Source organism: Chondrus crispus, genomic scaffold (genome assembly GCF_000350225.1).
Source record: "Chondrus crispus Stackhouse genomic scaffold, scaffold_382, whole genome shotgun sequence".
NCBI lineage: Eukaryota > Rhodophyta > Florideophyceae > Gigartinales > Gigartinaceae > Chondrus > Chondrus crispus.
In genome coordinates, this window is record NW_005179278.1 from 69,219 (window position 1) to 80,626 (window position 11,408).

An 11,408-nucleotide genomic window follows, 5' to 3' on the forward strand; every position below is an offset into this window, starting at 1 on the left:
CAAAAAGAATGGTAGATACCGAGGGGTACGCCAGTTGCAAGCACACGATGTCCATAACAAGGGCTTTGCCAGTATTTTTGAATTTAGCAGTCGTCTGCCAACAGGAAACTTTGATCGTCGAATGCAGCCAAGAAGGAATCGCACTGGTCCCAACCTCGAGGCAACTACAAATGGCGGAAACTCCCAGCCATTGAACTCCAGCCTTGATAGGGAAAGTTACTTTTCCCATTCGAGGGGTTCTGTTGTTGGCCATCTGTCACTCGAATCGTCCTCAGTTGACGCTTCGAAGAATACGACTGCGCGACAACAAAATTCGCTTTGGGGTATGTTTAACGAACCTAAGCATGAAAGCGTGCTCACAGTGAACAAAAGGCAGTACTTGATTTTGAGCGAGGCTGGAAGGGGTGGCAGCTCGAAAGTTTTCAAAGTTCTCAGCCAGGATATGGAAGTGCTGGCCATAAAGTGCGTGAAGGTCCCCGCTTCGTCGCATTTTCGAACAACTCTTGTTTCGTACGCAAACGAAATGGCGTTGCTCAAGAAACTCCGAGTTTTTTCATCGATCATCCAACTCCTCGATGCGGAAGTTCAGTACGAATGTAGAACCATTAAGATGGTCATGGAGTACGGGGACGTTGACTTTGCGAAAATCCTACTCCGCAATAAGAGTAGGAGTATGGAGAATCACTTCACGAGGGTTCACTGTCTGCAAATGGTCAAGGCTGTGCACACCATTCACGAGGCTAAAATCATTCATAGAGATTTGAAACCAGCAAACTTCTTGGTCGTCCGAGGAGAGTTGAAGTTAACAGATTTTAGGATTGCGAAAGCCATCACTAGCGAAGACACGACAAAAGTTTTTCGGGAAGCTCAGGTAGGGACTCTCAACTACATGTTCCCGGAGGCCTTAGTGAACGAGAATCCAGATTCTAGAGCATGGAATGAATACGGCACTGACTCAGAAACTGATCTGCAATCAGTAAGGTACCGAGTGGGGCGTGTAAGTGATATCTGGAGTTTAGGTTTCATCTTGTATCATGTTGTGTGGAAGAGCGCCCTTCGCCCACATCAAAGACACTCTTCAAAGGCTGAACTGCATTCAGAATCCAAAGTACGAAATATCATACCGTCATGTAACCGACCCTGTTGCGCTTGAAGTCCTCCACGGATGCCTGCAGCGCGACCCGCAAAATCGTATGTCCATTCCAGACCTTATGCAACATCCCTTCGTTTACCTTAGCCACGATTGCAACATAGGCGTGGCAAATGGCAGCATGAAAAGCGCGAGCATCTCAGAGGAAGATTTGCTCGCTGTGACCATGGATTTTCTGGACATTGTGAAAAGAGAAGCGGTTCCTCACTCTCTTATTTCCAATGTGGTAGATGATAGCGACCTGGCACTTTTGCCCAACATCATGAAAGCCTTCATCCCCTGTATTCTGAAAAGGCTCGGAAAGCTATCGGCCTCAGTGACACCAGCTCCGTCTGCGACGGGAAAAAGTAATTATCAGAACCAGTCCTGGAAAGGAGGCGCTTCCCCAACGACATGAGCTGTTGCTCCCTCGGGAGCGCACACTGTGCTCAGAGGAGCAGGGATGGCCCAGATTATACGGTAGCATCAGCACCAATTTTAGAACGCAAATAGCAACCGACTAGATCTCGTAACAAAATGAGTGTGGATGCGAGTCACTTTGTTGGAGGAACGAGCCCCTGTAGAACAGACGATAGAAAGAAAACAATGCGGGAGTAAATAACCGGAGTTTCGCAATGAAGACGTATTTCTTCTCATGGTATTGCACGGGATACATGAACGCTAAGCCCGGGCTTGCTTGAACTTAAAAGCTTCCTTCGTTGTGCTCCTATGAACACTGCAAGGAGGGATGAGGAGGGAGGTCTGGCCCGGCCAAGGTTAGCTGCGTTCTTGTCCGGGTATTTACATACGCTCAAAGGGTTCATGCCGGGGGGTTGCAGGCGGTTTGTAGAGCCAGTGTACTAGAGTTACAGCTACCAGATATGGTTCAGACAAGGGCTTATCGCGTGATCACATTGGATGCCGGATCGTTAGAGTTTGAGGACTTTACAATTGATGGGAAAGCTGAAGGGGTGGATGAGGTGATCGTGACGAAGGTGCGTCGTGCGGGACTCTGTAGTGCCGGCGCAGGATGGGCCGCGTTGACGTCTTCACCTGTGCGACATTTTTGACGCACAAGTACCGTCGGACCTCAGGCCGTGCTACAGTGTCGAGCTGTAGCCGCCGGCCGAAAGAGTATCAGAGTCGAGCTGACTCAAGTGCACGTGGCAGGTGGCGTCCGTTCGCCTGGCCACGCTCGATTCTGCCTGAATCGAATTGCAACATGTCGAACGCCGACAGTGGCGCTTCTAAGCGCCCGTTCGGGCGTTCTATGTGATGTTGTCTTTAAGTAAAGGCAACGTTCCCTGGGGGAGCACCCCCGGGGAGAGCGAACTTGCCATCTTGTGTGCGTTTTTGCTCAAACCCTCCTGCGCGACGCAAGGTTAGCCCGGAGCCAAAGAAGGGGGCTAGAACAGTGATTGGTTATTAAAAAGATTTTTCCTTCTTAAAAAGAACTGCGTTGGAATATTGCCTAAGCTGAATTTAAGCCTATTTATGGCTTTTAGACACAGGTCGCTAATTCTGGAGAGTATATTTATTCTTTGCGCACTGCAGCAAAGTGTGTAATTTTTGTGAAACTGTGAAATTCACGGTTTCAAAGAGTGGATAACTCCTTGGAGTCATTATGTAGATCAATCTACTCTGCATTTATGTCGATGACCTACAGATTCGACAATCTTGACCCATGAAGTGCGGAGGCAATGATCCATGATATGGTGGCGCGCCTCGCTATCGGATGCGTATGAAAATTTGGTTTGAGAGCTCATTCAAGAACTAAACAGACCACCCCTTTTTTCCAGTGGAGCTGTTCTACAATCACATCGCTTCGAGACGGAATGAATCTTGTGAGTCATGTGTACATCATATGTGAAACAGAGCAAAATGGTGTTCTCATCTTGAGCGAGTTCACAGGAGCCGCAAAAAACTTAACGGGTGCTTTGCTAGTGAATCTTTGGAACGTTGATAATGGTCAGCGATGCAATTTTCAGAGCCTGGAAATGCACGACTTCGAGAGAGAGAGTTGAAACACCAGAAAGTATACCGCCATGTCGACTTGCACACTGCGTCCGCATCGGGCGCTCGCTTCATTGACGATATAGTCAAATACTCCGCGAATCGCAAGGCAAAAGCGATACAACTAATTCCGATACCAACACACCAGGTTAGATATTCATACCGTGCTACGAAGGAGAAACGATTGTTTTCCTTTGATTCCGATGGTACTCTTCCCACGGTTGAGAGTCGGTCAGAGTTGGCCAAACCCTCTGAGCAACTTCTCGAAGTTCTGCGCCGTCTTGCCAGTTGTGATCAAAGTATTGTGTTCATTGCGACAGAGGCAAAAGAACACAGTCATGGATTGGTTCAGAAGAGTAGGCCTTGGTTTTGCCGTAGAACACGAGTTTTCTGCGCGATAGTCAGACCTTTTACGGGAGAGGTTTGGGGGCTGTAGAATGAGTGGATTGCTAGAGTGTGGAGAGGAGGAGACGTTCGAAACAACCGGAAATACTGTAGTCGGGAAACGCGACGAAACTTGGGATGACTCATTAAGCCCCCATGATCTCATTGCAATGAGAGACGCGCTTGATTTGGCTAGTCTGTTGTTGAAACGAATTGAGGACAGCACACCTACGAGCTTCTTGTCGCAGAAAGAGATTGCATAGAGGTGGCATATCAGAGATGCTGATCCCGACTTCCCAGTGATTCGAGCACATGATGCTCGGCAAGCGCTCGAGGAGGTGCTACACGGCAGTCCGATGGAGGTCTTGATGGGGCAAAAACTCCTTTACGTTCAGTTCGACCGCGAGGGGTGCACAACGGAGCAGCAGTGGCTGAAGTGTTCAGACGTATGCGGCATACGTGCCACGCCGCGATCAGTATTGTGACTCGGGCATACCGTATGCCCGAGTCACAATACTGATCCATGGATATAAATCTTCTTATTACATAAAAAATAACATCCCGCCGCGCGCTGGTGGGCCGCGCGCTGGACACGTAACGCCTGCAGAGCGAGGTGTATTTCATGGAGCGCGCGACGAGGCGCCCCCATCCGCGAGCGGCACGAGCGCGTCCAGGAGACCCCGCTCGTAATTGCCTTTCATCCCGTTTCGTCGTGTGAGCCCACCATGGCGGTCTCCATTCGTTTCGTCCTTCTCATCTTCGTCTTCCTTCTCACATTCTCGGTTGTCCAAAGCCAGAAGCAGCCCTTCAAGCTTCACCAACAACTGCACCTGACAACAGCACCCCACCCCCAGGACTAGCTGGGGGCAATGGACCGGGTGGTCCCGGCGCTGGCCCCCTCCCTTCCCATCCGCCCAGTACGTTGCTCCGCAAACTCGCCATCGCAGTCATCTCTATTGCTACTGGCTCTGCCATCATCACTATCCTCGCTTGTGTCTGGTGCTGTGTGCTGCCCCCAGAGCGCTCCAACATGGACAAGAGTCCAGCTGTCCATACTAAGACTATCCCCCTTCCTCCTGCTGTCTCGCCACCCCACCCGGACGACGTGCTCACCGGCGATCACACTCAACCTCTCGCTAAGGAGCATATTTATCAATACTCGCCGGAAAGAGTTTAGCGCTACTCTCGTCGTCTCGTTCCGCGCGATTTCGCTATGTCGAACAGCAAAACTGTGGTTTGTGTTCTTGTTCAGCTGCTCCCCGCTCCGACCCCTCCGTCATGCTGCGCACTTACACCCGCACCACCGTCCCGCGGGCGCCGTCACCCATCCTCGCCCCGCATTGAACAAAAGGATCCCGCTTCTCCCCGTTCCACCGGCCCACACATTTCCCGCATCTTACCACCGCCTCTTTACCCTCTCACTTCCCGCCCCTTGCACCTCTCGGCCCCAACCATCGCCTCTTCACCCCCCTGCAGGGGGTAAAGTGGCCCCCGGCGGCTCCCGCCGCCGCATCCAGTCGCGCCACTTCTCCGAGGTCGACTTCATGGACTCCGGCCCGGGCCGCTCGCTCATGTCTGACTCGCGGTCCTCGGCCTGCAGCACGAGCTCGACTCGCTGCAGCTCGACGAAGTCCTCGTCGAGGAGTACCTGCTCGCCAAGCCGGTACTGCGCACATTTCTTTCGCAATTTTGTTCACACCAAGACGCCACCCTCATGCCCTCCTTTTTCGGTTCTCGCTCCACCTGGTCTACCTGTATACTTTTCTGTATTTGTACAACACTCTTGTACATCGCGCTTTCTTCTACGAAAGAGGCATCATACCACTTTCTCATTTATTAGCATGCTAGTTCCTTAAGCCCATCTCCTCACCTTGCCCTTTGCCACCTTCTCCACTGGGTTGTACAGTAAAGTTGAATCGTCTAGTCGACACATCCCGACATCTTAGTACACATTGGCTTCCCAGCTTCGTTATGTTCAACTCCGCGTTCGGTGCTCGAGGTTCACCTAACTTCCTTTCGTGCCTCTGAATTTCGCTTTGATCAAACCTTGCCGCTGCAATTTATAGCGCTAATAGACCCATCATCATAAACCGCTACTGTCTTCATCCCCTTCATTTCAAACGTCGTTCCCCAAACCGAATCTCGGTGTCCCTTACAGATATACAAAGTTTCCCCCATCTGCCGATCCCAAATATTGACAGTCCTATCACTCCCCCGCTCACAATAAACTCCGAATCATCTGACCCGGCCGCACTCAGAACCAACCCTTCATGCCCCCGACATGTCTTTGCAGCATGCCCAGAGTCTAAGTCATTGGTGTTCAGCAACTGGTCATCCGAAGCTGTGAGCAAGAGTCGCGAGTTATTCTTCAAATCTGAGACAACGGTGTCCTCCTCGTAGAGAGCGATAAAGACGCCATCGGAAAGCTCTACGATTTTGCGCGGCTTCGGCTTCTTATAAAGGTGACTACGGTACTGGGTACGAATTTCCCATTCCCTACGTCGAAAAACATTTTCCCCTGAATTCGTTTATTTTTGGGGCGTGTACGGTGCCGTGTACTGAGCAAACGCACAGCCCCACACAGCATTACGTCATGGAGAGCGCGCGCCGAGGCGCCCCCATCCGCAAGCTGCACGAGCGCGTCCAAGAGACCCCGCTCGCAATTAATAGGCTCTACTTGCTCGTGAGCGTGGGGAGCGTGTTATGTGAAGAGCATGCAGGCTCCTCCAAAAGGGCATGCTGCACGACTTCGTTGAGATGTGCGCCGGCGTGCAGCTTGACCCGTTCCAACCATTCCCCAAGCGTGCTCCTCCGTCTCACCACGTCACCACCTCCTCCCTCTGTCCTGTCGAAACGAAAAAACAAAAACCTCCATCCTCACCCATTCCGCCCCCCTTTGTACCCCCCTGGCACCCATCCCCCCCAACCCAAACATGAAATGCCGCCGCCGCACAACCTTCATCAAACTGGAAGAGGGTCTTCAATCTTCTCCAAATGGGTCTAGCGCTTCCCTGGTAAGGCGCTGGACAGCATCGGGGATCTTACCGGTCGTGTTCAAGTCTGGAAAGTAAACGAGAACTGCCGCTGAGGGTATATCACTCTGTGATTGATCGTTTTGTTTCATGGGAGCGTAACGCCCAGTGTAGCACAAGCTTCCTCCTTTCTGTCCCTGTACAAGTTCGAACCACTGAACAGTTAAAACGACGTTGTTGCTATTTGCATTCTCAACATGTTCAATTCTTCCGAACCAAAATGGTGTCACTTCGGTCACGTTTGACCCGCAGTTCACAGTCACCATGCTGCCCCTATCATACGAGCACGTGTCCGCCAGAGCCAATTCGCTTTCCGAATCATCATATGATGCCTCAAGTTCGCCGCAATCATCGCAAAAAGAAGCAAAATGCTAGAAGTCCCACTCCGGCGGGGCGGACTCTTTGCTTTCCATTGAGTCTATTTCAGAAAGAAGCGATAACACATTTTCTCTACATCCAATTCTTTCCTCTGTCACATTTATGCGCTTGCGATACGCGCTGATGTCAACTTGGGAGGGCTTGTTTGTTTGTATGACTGGTGCTTTTCTCATATCTGGAACAAAACGGAGGAAAGAACGAATGAATCCTTCGGTGCTATCAAGTTTCTGAAGCGCTTCCCTCTTTTCCACCATTTTATACCCGACCAGGCAGGTAACGTGAGAACCACCTCCTTCGAGCTCATGGGAATCATCCCGCTCGAAGACGAACTTTCTGAACGCGAGCATGTTGTTGATTCTCAATGCCACTGCACTTTATTGTTCACAGGCACCTGAAAAATTGTTCATACCAGAGACGCGGCTGGCATGTATGTTGTTTTGTACTGATGCGGAGTTTCTCCCTTGACTTTCAACAATGTGCCTGTGAAGTTCCGAAACACAGGCTGTATTCCTATCCCGCATGAAGACAGAAATTCGGCTGAATCGGCGGTCAATGTCCTCATGTGTGTGCCCAACCGGTAGAAAGTTTACAAAAATGCGGTGGAAGAGCCCTTTATGCACCATGTAATCACAAAATGCAAAAAGAAGCGATTCTTGTTGTCTTTTGACGTATTATCTAGCTGAACATTCAGCTCTTTAGGAAAAGAACTCATACCTTGAGCTCTTCTCGCATCTCGCAACAGTAAAAGCGAGCGGCATAGCGCATCAATTGTTGGATTTGCACCTGAGGGGATGTTGTCTGCTGACGTGAAAAAACAAACGAAAGGCTGTCCAGAAAGTGCCCCGTGATAGCAAACACCAGTGACCTTCTGCTTGAGAGGCTTCCCCGTATCTCTTTTTGTCGTCGTATAGAAGCGCGGTAGTCCAAACTTCGCCTGGTCGGCCCCGTCAATAATTACAAAAAGAATTTCCTGGGGCCTGTCAATGGCTTTTGACTGAATGAGTCGATATTCTGCTCTCTCAGAGTGTATTTGCTGCAGATGTGCGCGGAATCCTTTCTTAAGTTTTTCTCTAGATTTTTCATATCCTGTCTTCCTAGCAATTGATAGCAAACCCTCCTTAAAGCTTGTGCACGTGTCACAAACCGAAAGCCGTGTCTTCGTCTACACTTGATATGTGAGGCATACCGTTTCCAAGTTTCATAAAAGTGAGAAGAAGAGCACGCTCGACGGCCATACATCCCTTCATTCTCTCGAAAGAGCGTGTAAACCAGGTATTTATTTCCATGTGGGAGGTGCCGTTCGATGCTGTGCGGCATTTCATTTCTAAGATCGTCTGCTAAGGCTCGCAGGAATGAAATCACCGGGGATTTTTTAGTTGAGCTCCCATCCGATCCCCCCATTCTCCCGGGGAGGTGGGAAGCGTTCGCTGAAGGTAGTTCCATGACATTGGCAATCATGGTCCTTGACACTTCCAGAGTGTCAATCACCATTCTCCAACAAACCTGCCAGCCGTCACAGTAGAAGTATCGCTGTGAGCACTGTGGATCCGGAACGATTAGATCGGCGAGGCGTGCCTTTCTTTCATCACGAGAAATTGACAGGAAATTCTCTCGCATTGCCCTACACTTCTCTGTACCGACTTCGAAGACGCAAAGACGCTTGCAAAAGCGTTTTGGCATCCACTTGTTGATATTTTTGATGGATTGGCATCGTCTCTTCTGTAATCGCGACTTCAATGTTTTGCGATCGAGCTCGATTGGGACTTTTGATAGGGGAGGAGTATCGTCTAACGTTGTCATGATATCGCTCTATGTGCATGTCTCTCGGGTTCAACGCTTCAGGTAGTCATAACGGACCTGCAAGTATGGACTTTGGGCAAGCACGCACTGCGATGTGGGGTCAAGAAGGCGCAGCCGAATACCAGTACAGGATATTATCCTGTACAGGATATTATCCTGTACTGGTATTCGGCTGGAAGCAAAAATTCAGCAGCCCAGCTCACTGTGTTGTGTTTTCGAAAGAATAGGCGTCAGGGATCTATATCAGCTTCCTCTGCTGTTGCGTTTCATTTTTTTTCTGAAGGTTACACTTCGAAGAATTTATCAAAGTCCTTTTCTACGCCTGTCAAATGCCTTGACAGTGACAAATTTTTTCCTTCACGAAGCAAATATTGCGATTCTTACGGAAATGTTTCGTCAAAAGACGGGAAATCGTGGTAGAGCGGAAAGGAATTTGTTCAGGACGATAACTGATATCTATATCAACTGCCCCTCCAACCCTTTCCGAAACTCTCACATTCGATCCACTTGTTCAAATGTTTGAACTCAACTGTTCAAATCTTCGGAATGAGCCGTGTTTATTCTCTCATTCGCTTACGATGGTTTTTATGCCTACAAAAAACAACAGTCGCAACAATTTCCAGAAGCCTTTGCTTAAGTCAGAAGACTCGCGGCATTGCCTTTTAGGATATCCAAATCCTGCAACTAAAGCGAGGCAGAAAGTCTTGCAGTCATGAAGGTTACAGGAAGTGAGGGTACGAGTGATATTGTGACTGAATACGTCGATCCGCGTAAAATCGTCAATCTCTGGTACTCCAGGCCAATTCTTCTTCGAGATGAAGAAATTGTCAGAGAGGGTTTCCTGCAAAATGGATATGTCAGCACTTATCTCATATCATGTCGAGTGGCTACTGTTCCTGAAATACAGCTACTCTTTGAGAGAGAGCCACATTGCTACACGCCTGAAAAGGCATCAGAAGTGGCACGAGCAGTGATAAGAGAAGAGACAAATGGACGCGCTGGAGGGTATCGCTTTTTCTATGATGGACACATCCGCAAAAGAGTAGCGATACAGCTAATGGAGGAGGGAGTTTTGATAAAGGATTTCAAGTTGAAAGGTGAATTGGTAATGTCGATGCCAGCCCAAGATGAGATTGCGTATGGACTTTCGAGAAATGCTCTTCACTCTGTCTGTGTGCCGCTCTCTTTCCTCGCAACACTCCTACGCTGCCACGAATACGGCGTTGAGCTGAATTCCTGGTTGAGCCAAAGGCGACAAAAACGTTTATCAGCGACCGAAGTTGCTCGTCGGCTGGTGTCAAGTAGTGCAAGAGGGGTTCAGGATGACGAGGTTATGAGCAAACAAATTGAAACCAAGCGCCAAATCTTGGGGGTTGCTTGCAAGCTTCCCATTTCTACGGTTGACTACTTACGGGATTTCATGTGCAATGATGATGGAGGCTTGCAAGTTGCGTTCACATTGGCAAATTTGCGAGCAATTCCCAGAAGAGTGACGGCAGAGGAATGTCTAATGTTGGTGAAACGATTTATCAGGTACTATCAAGATTGCTTGCCTTCTCCGAAGCCGCTTCTCCCTAAAGATGTTTCAACACAGTTGGTGCAATTACGCCGAGCAATTAAAGAGCTTCAAAAATTCAAGACCCTTTGTGATTACGACGAGATCCCCACTGAGATGACCACAATTGCAGAATGAATCACGTGTACGCAGCTGCTGGATATCCAAATGCAGGAACATGCGTTCAGCAAGCACCGTATACAACCACTTGAAACTGCTTGCAAAAATCTGGTGCCGAATGGGACTAACCATTTGGAAATCGCCCGAAAAAGATTGCAACAAATACCTCAAGAGAACAGTGAGCACTCAGATCTAAATAAACATCCTGCAATTGATTCAGACACTCAACTATCATCTCCGGGTACCTCAGAGAATGGAAGCTCAAAAGACAGTGAAGAAGAGGGCTCTATGGCCAAAGAATCCCTCTCATCGCACAGTCAATACTCAGACGGGCCCTCTGAACAGAACAATGAGAGACCAGTTGAATCAACTGCAGAGGCAGCGCCAGTAATTGAGGCATCTCAATTATTACCGGTTGGGTGGAAGATTGTGCAGGCTACACTTGAGGAATTCATGACACAACACGATGAGTGGAAAATGGTGCAGGGGAAAGCCGATATGGTCATGACTGTTCTACAAGATGATGAATCCAATGAGAACTGCCTGAAACAGGTTGTACGTCACTGCGGTATGGCGATGAAACAGAGCGGCGTGTGCTATATCGTGTGCAATTTTATTCACTTCTCGAAGCTTTTTTCAGTTGTGTGTGCGGAGGGCATGGAAATGATGAAGCACCCCATGCTTTACATACAGGATCCTTCAACAATCAAGAGAAGGACACTATCGCAGCATCCTCAAGAGTCAGGCTTCATCGCAGCAGTATTCTGGAGATCACCAGATCGCAGGCAAAAGCATCACTACTCATTTGCAAAAGGTTACAGAAGCTCAACCCTTCCGTGGTGGGTGAACTGTGTCACAAACGTGCAACAATCGCGAAATCCCCTCTGCTGTGAACAAGGCAAAACCCTTAAAGTTAGAGACCTTGAAAAGAATCTCAGTGTATCTATTCTCGAGCAGTGGTGCAAACCTGCAGGTATCTGTTATAATCCTAGAGCAG

At 49.1% G+C, this 11,408-nt stretch overlaps 1 protein-coding gene across 1 annotated transcript; it reads left to right on the forward strand.

The window, feature by feature from the left end:
- Window positions 1–325: 325 nt before the first annotated feature.
- On the forward strand, window positions 326–1,153 carry CHC_T00009394001 (Serine/threonine protein kinase). The gene has a single exon (XM_005718217.1). The coding sequence runs from the start codon at window positions 326–328 to the stop codon at window positions 1,151–1,153; it is 828 nt and encodes a 275-aa protein (XP_005718274.1).
- Window positions 1,154–11,408: the final 10,255 nt, after the last annotated feature.

Bases quoted from the DNA above. Each gene is read 5' to 3' on its own strand.
- CHC_T00009394001 (XM_005718217.1), top strand. From the start codon at position 326: ATGTTTAACGAACCTAAGCATGAAAGCGTGCTCACAGTGAACAAAAGG.